The sequence below is a fragment of the Sorex fumeus genome, unplaced genomic scaffold (assembly GCF_029834395.1).
Source record: "Sorex fumeus unplaced genomic scaffold, SorFum_2.1 ptg000003l, whole genome shotgun sequence".
Lineage (NCBI taxonomy): Eukaryota > Metazoa > Chordata > Mammalia > Eulipotyphla > Soricidae > Sorex > Sorex fumeus.
The window spans coordinates 36,468,771-36,487,087 of record NW_026606060.1 but is presented as its reverse complement, the minus strand read 5'-3'; the positions used below and the strand labels follow the sequence as shown (position 1 = coordinate 36,487,087).

Below are 18,317 nucleotides of genomic sequence, written 5' to 3'. Positions count from 1 at the left end.
TTCTTAACACTTGTGGGGGGCTTCTTTGTCTTGACATGGTTGGAATCTTTTAAACATTTTTGCAGATAATGCAAGTGAAAATGGGTCTTTTCCTAAAAGTCTACCCAAACGGCATGTATTAAGCTAATACTATTTGATTTACACACTGTTTCTGTGGTTGTGCTACCTCCTCTCTCTAATTTTAGTCATTCTAACTAATAAATTTTGTTATTTAAGGTTATTTATTATTTACCACTTCTGATTTAGCTAGGGTGATTATTATTTAACAATGGTAGTTGTAAAAATCGTTTTAAATAAAATAATAGTTTTATTTCTATAACCAAAGGTTTTTAAATGCTTTTTCTAATGTATGTCCTTCTGAAATGATTGCATGCTGAGTTGGTGTGTGCTAGTTTTCATTTTTTATAATATTTTTGGAATGAAATAGAAAAGGAAATATTAAAATGTTATACTAGAGTGATTTGTGATTAGAAATAGAAAGACTGAAATTTTCCTCAGTTTTCCAGAAGTCATTTGAAGGAAAAAGTAAGAATCATGTTGCATCATGGTCATTTTACAAAGCTCTGTGTTACACCTATGTGTTTATATTGCCTTGGATTCTCTGGTACTCTTCTGTTCAAATGATTTTTATTAATAGAATCTGAAATCAGTGCAGGAAATCAGTGTAAACTACAATAGGATTTGGAAAAATTTTAATTGGATTTTTCAGCAGTGTAGTCAATGTTAGTGCTTGCTTCCAAATAAAGATGAAAGAGTTGCCAGCAGTTTAGTCAGTCTATATCTTGTATACTATGAAGGATAGCAAAACTCAAAATTGTTTACTTTGTAAATGCCATTTCTGTCTTAGCTTTGGAGTCTCTGAATTTTAGGGGAAGCATTGCTTACTTACCAGATAGGTTCTGGGAAAATTTTAAAGTTTATAAGAATCATTTATAACATGTTAAAATTATAACTTTTAATTGCTATAGACTGGTTAGGGGCTGGAGAGGCAGTACAGGGTTTAAGGCACTTACCTTGTATCCCACTGGTTCTGGGTTCGAATTCCCAGCACCAGATACGGTCTCCTGACCACCACGAGGCATCATTCCTGAACACAGAGCCAAAAATAGCCACTGAGCACTGCCAGGTATGACCCAAACCACACTACAGCCCACCCAAAAAAAAGGACTGTTTTTATCTTTTTTAATTTATAAGATATGAGGATTGCAGAAATATATCTTTCTACAAGCCAATCTGATAAACAGCTATATACCCAAACCGTGCTAGGTATTCTTCAGTGCCTTACAAAATAAGCCTGTGCTACTCAGTGTGGCCTGTGAATCAGCCACTGTCTATTTGTTACTGATACGCTTTCCTACTGTAAAGTAACTAACACAGAATTGTTGCTTTCAAACTACATGAACTACTGTGTCTTTGAGTTGCTCTTACACAAATAAGTTTAGGAAATAACTGCCAGTTCCTTTTATCCCTTGGAGAGTCTTCAATATAGTGCTGCTACTGAGGTCAGATCAAGGGATACCTCTTAGATAATAAACTGCAGCTTCTTTATTCCTAAACTAGGGATAATTACATTAGATCATGTCATATAATTATGAGAGACAGGACATATGAAGTCTTGAATAGTCTTAAGTGCCTTAGTGCCTTGAATTGTCAGCTCCCTTTATTTTAAATTATCATCTCAAAGATATTTTAAGAAACACTGGTTACTAGAAAATTGTTGAACATCATTCAATCCATCTCTATAAATTTAAGAGACAGCATTCTAATGCTGAGTGTCTCATCAGAGGGAGAAAGTGTTCCCACATACTTATTTATATGTATCGTGTTGGTATATGTTAAAGAATGTGAAAGCTTGCTTGCTTGCTTGTTTTTCGAATTTCTTAAAATGAATTATGGTTTCATGTCTTATACATCTAAATGAAAGCATTTTTTCTGAAGCTGGATTAATCATGTAAATCATTGTTTTTCCTTTAAAATAAGAAGGGGGATGGTGGAGAAAGATTAAGTGGTGAAACACATACCTAGCATTTGCAATACTGAGTTTGATCCATTTTACCGCTTGGCCCCACCACGAATGACACCGGTGTCCCCTGGGCATCTCCACAGTGATCCCATGCATTTTCGTCCAGCTTCTCAGGGAGTGGCTCCTATTTAAAAAGCATTTTTTTAAAATTTTAAAATAAGGAAGCTTGAGCTTGTATTAAGAACTTTATGCATTTCATTAGATTTCTCTCCCCTTTTAAAGGGAAGCATATTCTGAGTACCTGCCCCAGACCTGACATTATTTTTTAGGACATTGCAAATTGTTCTTCATCTTCCATAGCCCATATTTGTCCTAATGTCTAAATGTTAACGAAGAATAAACAAATACATAGAAGGAAAACAAGATACTTTTCTTTCTTTTTTTTTTCTTTTTATTAGTGAAACACCATGAGGTACAGTTGTAGATTTACAATTTTTTGTGCTTGGGTTTCGATTATACAATGATCAAATACCCATCCCTCCATCAGTGCCCATTTTCCACCACCATGGATAATATCCCTCCCACCCCCACCCCCCACATCCCACCCTGCCTCTGTGGCAGGGCATTCCCTTTTGTTCTCTCTCTCCTTTGAAAACAAGATACTTTTTTTAAATAATGTGTATATATCTTTACATTTTGTGGAAAAGCATAGATTATTTAGATAATTACAGAAAAATCTAGTTACATGGATTGAAAATAGTCTATTTTCTTAATTGTCTTCTTTTTGGTGAGCAGAATCTTAAAATATGCATTTAAAAGTTGGGGGCAGAGATTTTACTTTTTTTCACTTGTCTTATTTGCAGCTACGATGTATTTGAGATATTTTATCACAGTAGCAGTTATTCTGCTTTTGTTTTAGAAGACACAAATTTGGGTTGTTTTTGAAGTACACGCTTTGAAATTTTTTAAGATTTAAAATAAATTTACTATTATTCCTCCAGATAATAATCGTGCAGTTTGGTGGAAAACCTTTCAGTTGTTCAGAACTTTCGATAGAACAGTGGCTATGGTCCATATTCCTAGGAATGGGAACATTACTCTGGGGACAGGTAAAATTCTTACCATTTTTTTTTCATTCAAACTTATACCTATTTTTTGTTTTTTAAATTTCTCATGTGTATTTTCTTTAAGGAGTTCTGTTACTTGATTCTAAATAACCATTCTGGGCAAGAAAGGTCATTAATACAAGAATATGTTTGTGTTTTAATTTAATATTTGTCCTAATATGTCACTTGCTGCTTATTTTGATTTTACCTGTGTGAAAGAACTTGAAATGTGTAATAGATTCTTTATAACTGTTTAGGATGCTAATATCTTTTGCTCTGTGATCCGTATTGCATTTTCAAAATGAAAGTTTTTATTAAGATTTGAAAATACTGTATGCTTCAGACCTAATCATTTATTTAATTTTACTAAAATGTATCATAAGAAAAATACTGAATTTCAGTTGACTTGAAGAACGTTTCCATGGAATTAGTGATATTTCCATAGAAGTATCTGGAAAAATGACATAACTGAGTATTAGGATTGAATGACTTTAGCAGTATGTATAAAATACAATGCCTGAAAAATGAGATGCAGTTCAACTTTGTTTTAGATAACTGACTTCCAAATGTATGATTTTTTTAAAGATAAGTGGTAATAGTATTTGCATTGTTCATTTTAAATTCATTACCTTAATATGAAATCAACTGGAAATTAATTTGTACCAACATTTTTAGAAATGAACACGAACCTAAGTTTCAGTATAACTTGTATGAACTAGTTCATTCCCATTCAGCAAGTGAATCCAGCCAAACATCAAGGTTTACTTAAAGCTAACTCAATCTTATGTGCCTTTTCTCTCTTTTTAAAATTCTATGTCTAGGTTCTGAGGTTTCTCATAACTCATTTTGAAGATACTCTTTGAGTCTTCTAAGTAGGATCCATATTTAGTCCGCCTTTCTTTTTCTTTTTGTCACTCTAATTATTTTATAATGTTCCCTCGTAGGTAAAACAACCCCACCACCCCCAAAAATAATATGGCTGATTTCAGGAAGATGAAATTCAGTACAGTGTACATACTCCGCAGACATCAGTTACTGTCTTTGCTTGACACCTCCCATTGATTTGTACCTTGTTAGGATGATCCCTGCTTTAGATGGTCATCCCATGAGCATTACATCCCATGTTGCATGTATTGAACCTGAATGAGATTGAAATGAGGTGGTCCTGAAATGAGGTGGTTGAACTAGATGTTCTCCAAAAGTTCTGTATATGGCTGCATCTCTTTCCCTTCAGAAATGCCAATTCTTGAGGGATTGACTACTGATTCAAATGATTATATTGTTTATTGGGTTCTTTTGGTGATCTTTATGTTTCCAAAAGCATCTGTTCCTTTTTGGTGTCATTATGAATCATTGCTAATAAAATTTTCAGTAGTTAAGTTCATAAAAGGAAGTATGCTTACTAATCAAAATGATTTTCAATCTAGCCTTAAGGAATTTTTGAATCTTGATCTGTTTCTTCTGACTAAATTTTTACAGTACTAATGAATGGAACCTTGTTTTGCATCCAGAAAACCTACCTGCCGTTTTGTTTTAATACAAAGATAGTTAATAGATCAAAGCATAGTTGCGTAATTTACTGACTTGAATGTTCATGTTAAAATATGAAAAAAATAATTATTTTTCCATTCAAGAAAGATTTTTACCCGTCACGCGTAAATCTTTCGTGTAGCTAAGAGAAGATTGTTTTTGTTGTGAGAAAGACGGCCTGATGGACAGGACCTCAGTGCTCCATTGGCCAAAGAGAGTTGGACACGCTTGCAACTTTCATTCCTTTGGGATTAAAGTTGGTCAGTTTTATTTTCGTTGATATGATTTATTTCTGAGCTCTTTCCCCTGTGTTGTAGCTTATTTCAACAATTCCAACTAGCCGTTTAAAATTCCTAAAAGAAGCTGGTCACGGAACACAAAAGGAAGAAATACCTGAGGAGGAGTTAGCGGAGGATGTGGAAGAGATTGATCACGCTGAGAGGGAGTTGCGGCGTGGGCAGATCTTGTGGTTTAGAGGTCTGAACAGAATCCAAACACAGGTATGGGCTTGGTAGCGAGGTAGGAGAGATGGCGGGAGCGGGAGACGAGGGCTTTTGCACCTGGGGAGGAGTTTTGAATGTGCTCCTTGGCTTCCTTTCTAGCCTTCCCAACCCGTGGCCACAAAGCTTAATTCTTTCGAAAAGTAGTACTGGTGCCTGGAGTGAGTGAAAGTTTAAACTGATCATGAAAGACTCTATATGCCCCAAAGCAACTTTTTTCCTAGCTTTCCCCCACCCTTCATCTCAAAATGCTACCTTGCCTATTTACCTGCTCTATAAAAAGTGCCTTTTTCTTTACTTTTTATATGTTGATAGATGGAATGGTCCTTTCTCTTGTTCTCTCTCTCTCTTGCTGAGCAAGCTGTCACAATCTCTGATTCCTTGCAGATGGATGTAGTGAATGCTTTCCAGAGTGGAAGTTCCATTCAGGGGGCTCTAAGGCGGCAACCCTCCATCGCCAGCCAGCATCATGATGTAACAAATATTTCTACCCCTACACATGTAGTGTTTTCCTCTTCTACTGCTTCTACTACTGTGGGGTGTGAGTGTGTGTTCCTAAGTGCATGAAATTAACATTTCCTACTTCACACACCTAACGTTTCCCATTTTCTCCTTAATGTTTAAATTCATTGTTCAGGCTTTTCATAAAGCTTTCTTTTCGTAAGTGGATTGAGACCTTACAGTGTTGTCATTGTTGTTGTTTTATTTCTTAGCGGGATAGATAACAGGTGGAACAATTGCAACCAAAGATTAGATATACAAATCTGTGAGCTTGTCTCTCTGCTAACTCTGAATAGTTAATACGGGGAATAAAATTGTAGTTTAGGATTTGTGAAACTACTATAAATTTTTGAGTATATGCCTTTAAACATGTTTGTACTGCGTGGTTCCCAGAAGCATGTGATTTGAAATTGACCTAATAGAACCCAAAAAAAAGTCTTTGTAAAGCTGAAAGTGAAGTAGTATCTTGATTCTTAACTGTTTGTAAAATAAGATATTATATGAGTAAAATGTATCAGTATGGAGCCAGCCATTTTAGGCTGGTTGCTTTGATTTTTGTCTCCCCACTCCCCTTATTTTTTTTAAGTGTTCCTATATTAATGTAGCTTTTTATGGTATTTGTGGGTGTTGTATAATCAGTTTAACCAAAACTTCTCTCCTAGGTAAGAAAAGTTCAGTTTTAAAAGAAGTAGTGAAAGTGTGTAATTTATTATTGAATTATAATGTGTCCATAATTGATGAGAATAACCACTTTTCTTTCAGGTTTATAGACCTATCATCTGTAACTGTGACTTAGGGTCTTCATTTTATGATGGCCTTTAATAGTACATCGAAGACACTAACGATAAGCCTACCTATTCCTGTACTCCACTTCCCACCTCTGACCTCTGCCATGGTTACTGGGATTAATTTTGTATTTGAGCAGAGACATTGTTCTCATTTGGTTTTGAATCAAGTAGGCAAGTAGGACCTAAAAGAAGCTTGGGAAACTGGGAAGAGAAAGAATCTTTGCTATTTAGGGACTATTATTCCAGTGCCTTTATCATGTTTGCATAGCATTTGTTATTTTTAACAGTGTAAAACAGGCAGAACAACTATCAGCTCCAGTTTACAGATAGGCAAACTGTCAGCAAGCACAGAGTGACATGATACACAGCAAAGTGCAGAAAGTGCTGTAAAGACGAACCTACCCTGTCACATTAGGAATGTACATCTACCTACATAGACAGATGCGAATTTTTACTTTGAAAATTGTTCTGACAAGACTAGATCTAAATTACTTAGCCTTGTATCTCGGACTCTAATGGCTTTTGTCTCCCTCATCCCTGTTCCCGTGGATTTTATGCTGTTCCTAGAAATGCGGGCTTCTTACCACTCAAACCTTCTTCATCTTGCAGTTGTGTTTCTTCACAAATACTTTGCAGGCGCCTGTAGCAGGCCTTCTCACTGTATGCTGCAGCAGAGATAGAACTGCAGTCCAGTAAAGGAAACCAATAAATAGTTGGGAACATCGGAGTAAAAATGAAACAGGATATATTATGATAGAGTTCTTGACCTGTGTTGGAATATTGAGGGAAATTAGCTGAAAAAAAAACTTACTCTCAAGATGGTCTGTGATAGGAGCTAGAGTGATAGCACAGTGGGCAGGGCATTTGCCTTGCACGTGGACGACCCAGGTTCGATTCCCAGCTTCCCATATGGTCCCTGGAGCATTGCCAGGTGTGACCCAAAAAGCAAAAAAAAAAAAAAAAAAAGATTTGTGATAGAATTTATCAACTAAGGGACCAGAGAGAGACCTCAGTGGACTAAGCATTTGGCATCCAGCACAGCTTGGTCCACTAATAATAGCCAGGAGTGACCCCAGCACCACAGAGTGACCCTTCCCCCACCCCCACTGAACAAAAATGTATCAGTTAAGAAAAAGCAAGCGATAGTACAGCAGGTGGGATGTTTACCTTGCACGAAGCTGACCCGGAGTCCATCTCTAACACCGCTTAAGGTTCTTCGAGCACTGCCTGGAATGATTCCTGAGCACCACCGGATGTGACCCAAAAACGAAAGAAAGAAAAATAGGAAAAGAAGATGTCAATGACATAGTTTAGTACTAAAGAGTAATAAAAAGAAAATCCTGATGAGTCAGTGGGAAATAGGGATCTCTTTGCATCCCATAAGAAGGAGGCTTACAAATTCAATTCTGAAAGATTCCCTCCATCTCCTATTTTCAAATTTTCCGTTTAAAAAATCTTAAACCTATAGACAAGGTATCTTTGAGAAGATAATGGATGTCTGTCCTTCATCTAGAGTTGCAGCCTAGTAGTTTATGGTGTTCTGCTTAATCTATCAGCATACACTTTCTTCTTTTCTTTTTGTTGGGGGGGCGGCTTTTGTTTCTGGGTCACACCCAGTGAGGCCCAAGCTTCACTCCTAGCAGTGCTCAGGGAACCTCTGGCTGCTAGGGTTAGAACCTGGGTTGACAATGTGGAAAGCAAGTGCTATCTCTCCCGTCTTAATTTTCTGAGTTTTTAGGAAGTGGAAGATACCGTGGATTTTAAATTTCAGTTCAACCCTCTCACCCCCAAAGCTCAACTCCCGAGTTTATTGTGCAGTTTAAGTAGGTGGATCCAGGTTCCCTCTCCTTTAACCTGTGTACAGCATCACTTTCCCGGTCTCTCTCTGGCTGCTCCAGATTGCCACACCCTGGTCTCCTCCAGCATGCCATGGTGATCTGGATCATTTCCCTGCACCCCTTCCCCTCTGTCCATGTGTACATTTCTGACCCAGACTCTGCAGCTGGAATCCTGTCACTTGTATCCTCTTGCTGGGGCTTCTCCTCCGTACCCTATTGCCCGCCCTCTCTCTGACTGTACCCAGCAGCCCGTCATTTCAGCTTTCCTTAGTCTCTGGCCACGGCCGCTTGCCCATGGGTGAGATCCAGCCGTGACGGTGGCCGTCCAGGAGTAAGACCCCTGCCCGAGGCTGCCGTCTGTGTGGGCTTAAGTGAGGGAGCAGTGAGAAGTTTTTAGATTTTTAAATTTTCTCATTTTGAAATTCTATAGCATATACATACACCCGAAGAATAAGAAGTTTCCTATCATCTCTAAAACTTAACTCCGATCCCATTTTCAGATTTCTTCCATTCCACCAAAATGTTTTTTTAATTCAGGATTCAAGAAAGGATTTTTCTACACTCTCTGTGCCTCTTTAACTGAATCCATTCTTTCTCCTTTTTCAACAACAAATGACTTTTTTGTAGAATCCAGGTCAATTTTCCTACATTGAAGTTTTCTCTTTTTATTCTTGATCAGCTTCTTGTTAGAATTTTCAGACTATGTCATTTACTTCAAGACATATCTAACCACAACTGCTCTTTTTTTTTCTGATGCAGAGCTCTGCCTAAAACTAGGGCCAATGTGGTTACTCCTCTGAAGTAGAAATCTACTTCAGAGATTGGTGCAGAAAGGTTTATTGTTGCTTGGAGCTTCGAGATTATTCTCTGTTTTATCTTGTGGGAACAGTAGGAAGTATTCAGGAACTAATGTGGATGTTAGTTGTGAGGATATTGGTATATTACTAACAGTTGCAGTTAATCATACTTCTTTTAATCATTATCTTCAGCCTTGCTGGTGAAGCATTCTTTGTGCATACATCAACAAGATATAGAACTAACAGTGTTAATATATTTAAAGGAATGTTTTACTTCCTTATTTTGTTTCTATCCTAATAGAAAATGATCTAAAAAATACCTGTGGATATCAAACTCTTTTGAGTCTTATTGGAGTCTTTAGTAAAGAAATAATTCTCCATTTCAACTTCATCAACTATTAGATTTTAAACATCTCTAGAAAGGTCATCTCCCCCCCATTAGATCTTTTAAAGATTTCTAAAGAAAACATTTTACGGTTTTTCTTTAATCGTAATGCGTATCACTCATATCAGTCTAGTTCTAGTCTTTCCCATTAAATTTATTAGATAATTAATTATTTTTAGAAAGGAAAAATTGAGAGAAAATTTGGTCTTCTAGGATTGGCAAACTGTAGCATATGGGTTAAATCAGACCTGCTTGTTTTTGAAAATTTTTTTACCTAGAGTACATACATACCCATTCATTTAAGCCATGCCCATAAAAATTATTTACAATAGTTTTTGCACTACAGTGGAAGTGTTGAGTAATCGTGAAAAAGGATATTGCTCATAAATCCTAAAATATATAGTGTCTTTTCACAAAAAATTCCAATTCCAGATAATTTAAACATTACACATAGGGAAGTCTGCCTCGCTTTGAGAAAATTCCATATGCAGATACCCATGAGATTTTGTTTTTATCACAAAGTATCTTTTCACTTTACCAGTTCATTAGGTTAATACACATAGTAAAATAATGATGATTACAAATTCAAAAAGTGAAAAAACTTATTGTAGAAGGTAAGATACTAGCCACTGATAAAAGTAGTCTTGTTTCATAGCTATTTCCTTGTGTACATAATTTTGAGCAGTAATTTTATTCTTTTTTTTTTCCCTTTTTGGGTCACACCCAGCAATGCACAGGGGTTACTCCCTGGCTCGTGCACTCAGGAATTACTCCTGGCGGTGCTCAGGGGGTTAAATGGTGTGCTGGAAATCAAACTTGGGTTGGCCTCCTGGAAGGCAAACGCCCTACCTGCCGTGCTATCACTCCAGCCCCAGTAATATTATTCTATCATGCCATAAGAAGCTGTTTTGGAAAACAGGTAGTTTGTAGGGCAAATGTTCTTGTTTGGATTTGTTGCTTAAAACTACTACACTGTTTACCTTGATACTCATTTGCAGTTTCTTAAAAATAATTATTTGATGATTGCTTCATGTTTTTTTTTTCTCCCTACAGAAAATGCTTCACACAGTGCTGTCTTTTCTGTTGAATAATTCATTCTTCAAAATATTTTTGACTCAGTCACTTTTGAACTTACTTTAATTTCAAGTTAGGATTGTGTTGTTCATAGTGCATCATAGTAGACATTAAAGAAATTGAGTTAAAAGATTGAATAAAATTAACAATAGTGTGCACACAGTTGTGCTTTTGAATTATTTAGAATACTGAGAATTTTACTTAAAGGAAATAATTAAGATCAGAGCAAGTATAAATGAATTAATTGTCATTCCATAAAGGGTGCTTTATTATTTGTGTTTCATATGAGTAGAACGTAAAGTATATCTGGTTCAGAAACCCCTGAATAACCTAGATTTTTATTGTATCTAGTTTGAGAAGTTTTCTTTTAAGTGTATTGGAATTTGGAATATTCCAAAGCTGTTCTCTCGCCTTGCTGATAAGAATTCTTGTCCTTATGTTGCTACGCAGCAGAGAAAGAGGCTACATTAGTCTTTTTTGGGTTTTTTGTTTGTTTATTTTTGCTTATTTGCTTTTTGGGTCACACCTGGCGATGCACTCAGGAATTACTCCTGGCAGTGCTCAGAGGACCATATGGGATGCTGGGATTTGAACCCGGGTCAGCCGCGTGCAAGGCAAACACCTTACCTGCTGTGCTATCCCTCCAGCCCCGCCCCGAGGCTACATTAGTCTTTTTCTCAGGAATTATTTTATTCTGCTGAGATTAGCTATAAAGCTCATGTCCACAGATTCTCTTATATTGACATTCAAGGAAGCTGGAATTGGGAATCCAGAAACTTTGATTCCAAAACACTTTAAAACTCACTGGGATTGGATTCACACATTAGTTACACAAACATTTGGTTGCTCCCTTTCATCTTTTGTAAAGGGGGCAAAATAAAATACCTGAGATGCCTTTTCAGGCTCCACTATTTAAAGATAATAAATTAATTCAAACAGGAAAAAAAATTTACCAAACTTCCAAGTTTGTGTTTAAAGGAGTCTAATCTAAAAAAGTTTCACCTGTTTCGGGGTGCAGGCATAAAAACACCTACTGCCTTCATTTGCTTGTTCTTACATTCTGCCCCTCTTAGATATCTGCTGACTGTAAGCCTCCACCTTTGTCCTACATTCTGTATATATTTCCCCTTGGTTCTTCACTACACCTCTCTGTCCTGACTAGTCAAAATAAAACTCAGCACAATTAATTATTTCTCAGTGTCTGTTCAAGCAGTACTAGCAGCAAAGCCAAATAAGCACCAACTTCAGGATTACCTGTATTAGTATCTCAACCTTTATCCAAATCCCCCCCACCTCCCACTTCTTGACCCTGTTTATTCCATCGGTTCCCCAGTTGAGAAACACTGGTGTCAGTCACCCACCTTGGGATGACTGCTGGCTGATTTGAATTCATCTGTATTCAAATTGGCCATTGTCCAGCAGGTTGTTTTTAAGGTTATTTCTTTGCTTTTTTTAAAATCCATAGTTGAAAGGAAAAGGATTCGTGCTAACTGTCCAGCGTATGGAATGTGCGGGACTGGAGAGATTGTTCAGCGCAGAGATACGGGCATTTGTTTTCTATGAGACCAACCCCAATTTGTTCCCACCTGTCCCCCTGAGCAGCCTAGGAGCTTCCCCTGAGTAGTACTGTGTGTGACCCAAAAAACAAAAAGGAAATAGCATTGTAAGCTTTGATGCCCAAAAAGCAACTGAATAAGTGCCAAAGAGGTAATCCAGTGGGTAAGGCATTTATCTTGAATGCAGCCCACCCAGGTTCAGTCTCAGGACCCCCATGTCATTCCTGAGCTACCTGGATTAAGCCCTGTGTTCTGCCAAGTGCGACCCAGAAACAAAAAAGAAGAAGAAGACAGCTAAATGATTATTTTTTAGCATGTATTATTTATATGCCACCTCTAAAGCACACACATCTTAGTAAAGGGGAAATGGTCGGAAAAGGAAATTGAAAGGGTATTTGCAGTGATAGCCTTAACAAATGAAGGGATTTAAGTGCCAACACATGAGCAGACCAGAACTGTAGAAGAGCATGTGATAGAGTACAAGTTGGGAGGGTTGATCCATTGCTGTTCAAAATACAAGTCACGCGCCAGCAGCTTCAGTGCCACCTGGGAGCTTGTTAGAATGCAGTATGTCAGACCTTTACTGAATCAGAATTTTTAAGCAGGATCTGAAATATTAAAGGTTGAAAGCACTGACATTGATACTTATGAATGTTACACTGTTACAGATTTGTCTGTTATAATTTAATTTTCATAATATGTAAGGTAGGTAGTGTTGCCATTTTATAGTTGAGGAAATCTATTAACCTTTGTTTTCCTCACTCGACAATGTTACACCCTTTCTCTGGATAAAGGACTAATTAACTATGGGGGGGGTAGCTATTGGAAAAAATATTTTCCAAAAACCTAGTAGCAGTGGGTAAATCTGGGGACACAACTTGAGATGTTTCAGTGAGGGCATATGTTATTGTAAATAGCATATGGTTTGGTTTTTTTTGAGGCTGAGTAATATTCCATCATCTGTATGTAGCACATTTTTCTTATCTATTCATCCATCTCTAATATTTTGGTTGTTTCTTTATCTTGGTGGTTAAAATACTTCACTGAACACAGGAGTTCCCATGTCTCTTCAGGATCCTAGGTTCAGTTCCTTTGGTTACATTCCCGGAGTGAGGAGTCCAAATTAAATATACTGAAGAAGAGAGTAGAATAGTGTTCAGCAGAACTAGAGGAAGTGACAATGGGGAAATGTTGGTCACAGAGGATAAGACTTGATTCACACAAGATAATTTGCATTCTGATACCTAATTGTAGCAGTGAGACTATTGGTAGCAGTAATGTATTGAATAACTGACACGTGCTAAGGAGGTATACTCCTATTTTCACATCACAAACACAAATGATAATTGTGAAAATACGGGTACATTAACCACTTTATAATGTTTATGTAGTATGTACTTATCAGATACATAAAATTTTGAAATGTGAGCATAGGGTGGAAAGAGATTAAGGGCCTTGCCTTTCAAGCAGTTGACCGCAGTTTGACTCATGAATACCACATGGTCTACCACCAGGTGTGACCCAACCCACCACCTTCCCCTCAAAAAAAAAATTAAAAAGGAAAGAATGAACATAATCGTGTTTTTTCTAAAATGCTCACAAATGTCCACTTAAAGAAACTTGCTAATTTGTTCGTTATCAGCATTGTCTTAAGATTTTGGTAACTATCTTCTTTTCTGCAGTGTTAGTGTCAGACAAGTAAATGGTCACTTCATTATCAGGTTTTTTAAGAATCAAACCAAAAACCAGTGTATTGATTTTTAATATGTAGCAGGTGTTGAGTAATTTGATTTGTTTTTCAATTCTGTGTGACACTGGGTTATTGAGTCACTGACGTCAGTAAATGCTGAAAATCTTTTTTAGATCATTTCTTTCATCCATATGTCAGATATCTTTAAAAGGTGAATTGTTAAGCTATACATTTCAGTATAAAAAGTCAAGAATTACCCAAAACTTTGCACTGAATTTCAGATTGTTTTGTTTAAATCTGTGTCTAGTGAACTCTACTGTGTAGTTTTAATAGAGGAAAAATGTTAACACTTAGATAAATGGCATATACTCAAATATTTATAGCTGTTTAATGGCATTTTATAGATATTTATTTGGGTTTTAGCTTTGTTTTATTTTTGAATTAAGGGATGAGTGGGGGTAGATGTGAGTTCATTGTGGCATTCAGCTTATATTTGCTTGGCTTTCTCATAGTCGGTGACACCCTAATTCCTAGCATGATATATAGTAACCCTCTGTGCTTGACTTTGTTTAACTTATTTGAATTGTTTTCCAAAATTACATTTTTTTTTCATTTTACAAAATTAGCTAAAGCTTGTGTATGGTTAAGTTCTTGTTTTTGTTTGGTCTTTGTTTTTGTTTCTTAGGGGAAAAAAATCCTATAAAATGGCTATTAAATTTTTAGCCAGAGACAATGAGATTTTTCTTAGTATTATTTGAATTCTCTACCTCTTAATTCTTAGAGTATGTGGCTTTGTTGTTCTGTAGTGTCCTACTAAAATATTCATTTTTTTACAGTGTATTGCAAGTTCCACTGCATTACATGCAAATATGATTCACTCATACCTAGCTGTTTGTGGATTCAGACTCATAAATGAACCATCCTTAAGTTGAGCTAATTGTGTGCTGACATCCTTCTGTGTTTTCTGATGTTTGCAGATTCGAGTGGTGAATGCATTTCGTAGTTCTTTATATGAAGGGTTAGAAAAACCGGAATCAAGAAGTTCAATTCACAACTTTATGACACATCCTGAGTTTAGGATAGAAGATTCAGAGCCTCATATCCCCCTTATCGATGACACTGATGCTGAAGATGATGCTCCTACAAAACGAAACTCCAGTCCTCCACCCTCGCCCAACAAAAATAACAATGCTGTTGACAGCGGGATTCACCTTACAATAGAAATGAACAAGTCTGCTACCTCTTCATCCCCAGGAAGCCCACTACATAGTTTGGAAACATCACTCTGATTGTAAGCTGAATGTTAACACACTAGCTGCATTGTAAAGAAACAAATTGAAACTGGGTCTTTTCACATATTGTGACGGACAAGATCGTAATCTTGTCTCTGGACTTCAACAGAAGACACACTTGTACGAATGTAGATTTATTTTTTTAAAAAACAAAAAGCAAAGCTTTCTGCCAGACTGAGGGTGCTTTTTGGGGGGTGGGAGAAATGAACTGACAGATAAACAGTAACTCAGCATATGTTGACCTGTGGATCATCATTAGTACCTAAGAATGGTCCTGAACAGTGTATTAGCAGAGCTTTAGTTTATCGTCATCCTTGATGGGAGAGAGGGAGGAGTAAAGCTGAGCAGGCAAAGAGCCCTGGATCATTGAATTGATACTTTAATTTCTGCTGTTGGCTGTTAATAATTTGGATTATTTATGTTTATAAATGATACAGATCTGTTTACAAGGTTTGTAGATACTTTTTTTGTTCCTGTTCATAGATGGGAAGCTTCCTTATAACTGATGCAGAGAAAAATTAGTCCTTCAAATACTGCTGTATTTTCAGGAAAAAAAAAAGGGGGTGTTTCTATTGAAACTGTACTAAATTTTTGCCTACAATTTACCTTGTTAAATATTGTAGATAAATTGCTAATACTAATAGCCAAATAGATAACACTAATGCTTTGTTTAAAAAAACAAAAAACAAAAAAACAAAACAAACATGAGCAGTGGTGTTCTAATGAAGTTATGGCATCTGTCCTAATTAGTTTCTTAAATACATTTACTACTTAATGGTTTTGAAACAACTGTTTAATTTTTAAAATTTTTTGAAAACTTGCTAATAACCTTTTGTTCAGAATTTAGTAGATTGTTTAATGCAAGACATCAACTACATAATGAAAGATGCTTGAAATGCTTTTGTTGTTTCAGGCAAATCAAATTAAATCAAACTATAAGAGAACCTTAGTCCCTTTTGTTTTTGTCTAAATATGTTAGTTCAGTGGTGTCTTGGTGAACTGTGAGTGAACTGTATTGATTTTTCTAATAAATCCTTAGAAACCTTCATACAGCATGAGGGCTGTTGGCATTTTGAAAAAGGTTAATAACTAGAAGCATACATGTTTTTCTTTTGTTTTTGAAACTTGTTTGTAACATAAATAAATATGCCCTTTTATTAAATAAATATACAGCAATGTTTTTTTAAAAGAAATTTCAGCTTCTTTACTCAGTTCTACATATATGGTGCATCAGTCTCTTCTCTTTAATCGCAATTGAAATAAATTTCAAGATGGTAACAGCCCCATGAAAAACCACTTCAATTCCTCGATGGTAACTTAATAGATAATCAGATTAGGAAAATCACGGCAATTTCACCATTTGACATATTCATCATAGGATTTAGTTTCTCTAAAATACTCTCAGTTTTAAAACATGAAGGACCACTCTTGTCTGTGATACGTCTATTTTTATAAGTGGCCAAATTGATTAAAATGAGATGTATGGAAAAAGTTTTAAAAGGACCTACAATATGTATTTAGATAGAACCATCTGCTGAAATGCCCAGCTCCAAACCAATTGGATTCTTAAGCTGTGTTTCTTTTGTCTGCCCACTCCCTTTTTTTGCTCTGTCTTTACCTTTTAGGAACTGTCATTGTGTTAGGGCCCAGATTTCACCAGATAAATAATCCTCAGGCTGACATAAAGTTTACGGAGGACTACTACAACATCTGGGAATGCTGACCCAGCAAAGAAACATAGGATGGTGCTTGATATTTTTGTTGGGTGGGGGGAAATCATTTTCTCTCCATCAATCCTTTGCAGTAATCTTCTGCAAGTCTTAGAAATACATTGGCTCTGTCAGCATATGTAATGTACATTTATTCATCAGGTATTTATAGCAAATCACACTGTAAAAAGAGGTAGCATGATATGCTGGAAAGCATTCCAGGCTCGAAGTCAAGACCTGGTTTCTAGTCTTGGTTTTGCCATAAATGTGCTGCATGACCTTGAAAAAAATTATCTGCCCCAAATGAGGGTAGTCTACTAGACTCTTGAAGAACCCTTTCAACTCTTAATAATTGACCCTATCAACTGGAGAAGCCTACAGGGCATAGGGGATAGAGAAAAGGGAAATGCTTTCAGTTTTTTTTTTTTATTTTGGTTATGCTTAAATATGAATGTAATTTCCAAAAGATTTAGAAGTGCATGTGCTTTGGAGGATTTGTATTGAGCTTTTACAGTATTCATTTTTCAACTTAAGGCAATGGCTTTTTACACCCACCCTATTCCATGAACGGGTCTTAAGACATCCATGAAGTAGTAGCAGGACATGCTTAGTATGTATTTCTCTCTGTGAGACACTGTAATTTCTACGAGAAATTTCCAGAGCATTATGTAAGTAGAAAAAATGCAAGCAAGCTGTTAAAGATCTTGGATCCCATTATATAGTATGTATAGCTGAAATCAGCATCTGTAATTCAATCACTTTACTCTTTTATCCTCTAACCAAAAAATTGTTTAATTTTGCATCCCAAATGTTTTTAATCTTTGTATATTTTTTAAAAATCCTTTTCTCCTCTTCATTGCCTTTTTTGTGGTTATAAATAGACTTTCTTGCACTTTGAAGATGAGTTACTCCTTGTCATCTTACAAATATGTGATATGGTAATTTTCATAACAGATGTCAGTTTTGAACCAAGAAATGATGATTTGTTTATAAGAAAAAACTGGCTTCATTTCTGTGAAATTGCTCTTTGAAAATTTCTTTTTACACATGTAAGCCAACTGAGATACCGTGATGGTGTTGATTTCTTTCAATGATGCTTACCATCTATTTTAGCCACTGAGCCTTTTATTATTTGTCTATTTGTAAAGTTTATTTGTCTTAACTCATTTAATAAATATACTGTTTATCTGTTTCTGAATGGGGACTGAGCTTTTTGAATATTTAAATTGATCTGAACATCTTATCTTGGATTTTTTTTTTCTACGTGAAATTTCAGAACTCTGACCGAGAATTCTGTTGTATAATTGAAATGTTATGGTTATGTTACAGCACCTCAGTGCTTGCAACTGCAGGACCTTGCCCCAGTAAAGAGGGAGTACGGTTCCCTTCTCTGCTTCCCACAGTGTTCAATTCTTACAGTATAATCATTTCTTCAGTCCATGCAACTGTGATATTCTGGATTTAGAAAAGCTTCGCTTTTCATTAGCCATATAATACTAATAGTTCCCATAATAAGCAGTTACAATGTAGATGTGCTCCTGTGCTTAACAGGATTGGTTTTTGGTACACCTCTAAGTAGCACTGTATT

General features: G+C 36.2%; 1 protein-coding gene across 4 annotated transcripts in view; it reads left to right on the top strand.

Moving 5' to 3' along the window:
• The window catches only part of ATP2B1 (ATPase plasma membrane Ca2+ transporting 1), a 135,645-nt gene extending 117,718 nt beyond the window's left edge, over positions 1-17,927 (top strand). For 2 of the 4 annotated variants that reach the window (XM_056117937.1, XM_056117942.1), the window contains exons 19-22: positions 2,965-3,072; positions 4,917-5,099; positions 5,487-5,573; positions 14,706-17,927. In XM_056117937.1, the coding sequence (XP_055973912.1) occupies positions 2,965-3,072; positions 4,917-5,099; positions 5,487-5,573; positions 14,706-15,017 (690 nt within the window). In that variant the 3' untranslated portion in view covers positions 15,018-17,927. Of the gene's footprint in view, positions 1-2,964; positions 3,073-4,916; positions 5,100-5,486; positions 5,639-14,705 lie in introns of all 4 variants that reach the window. The other 2 variants (XM_056117953.1, XM_056117948.1) reach the window with 2 other exon arrangements.
• Positions 17,928-18,317: the final 390 nt, after the last annotated feature.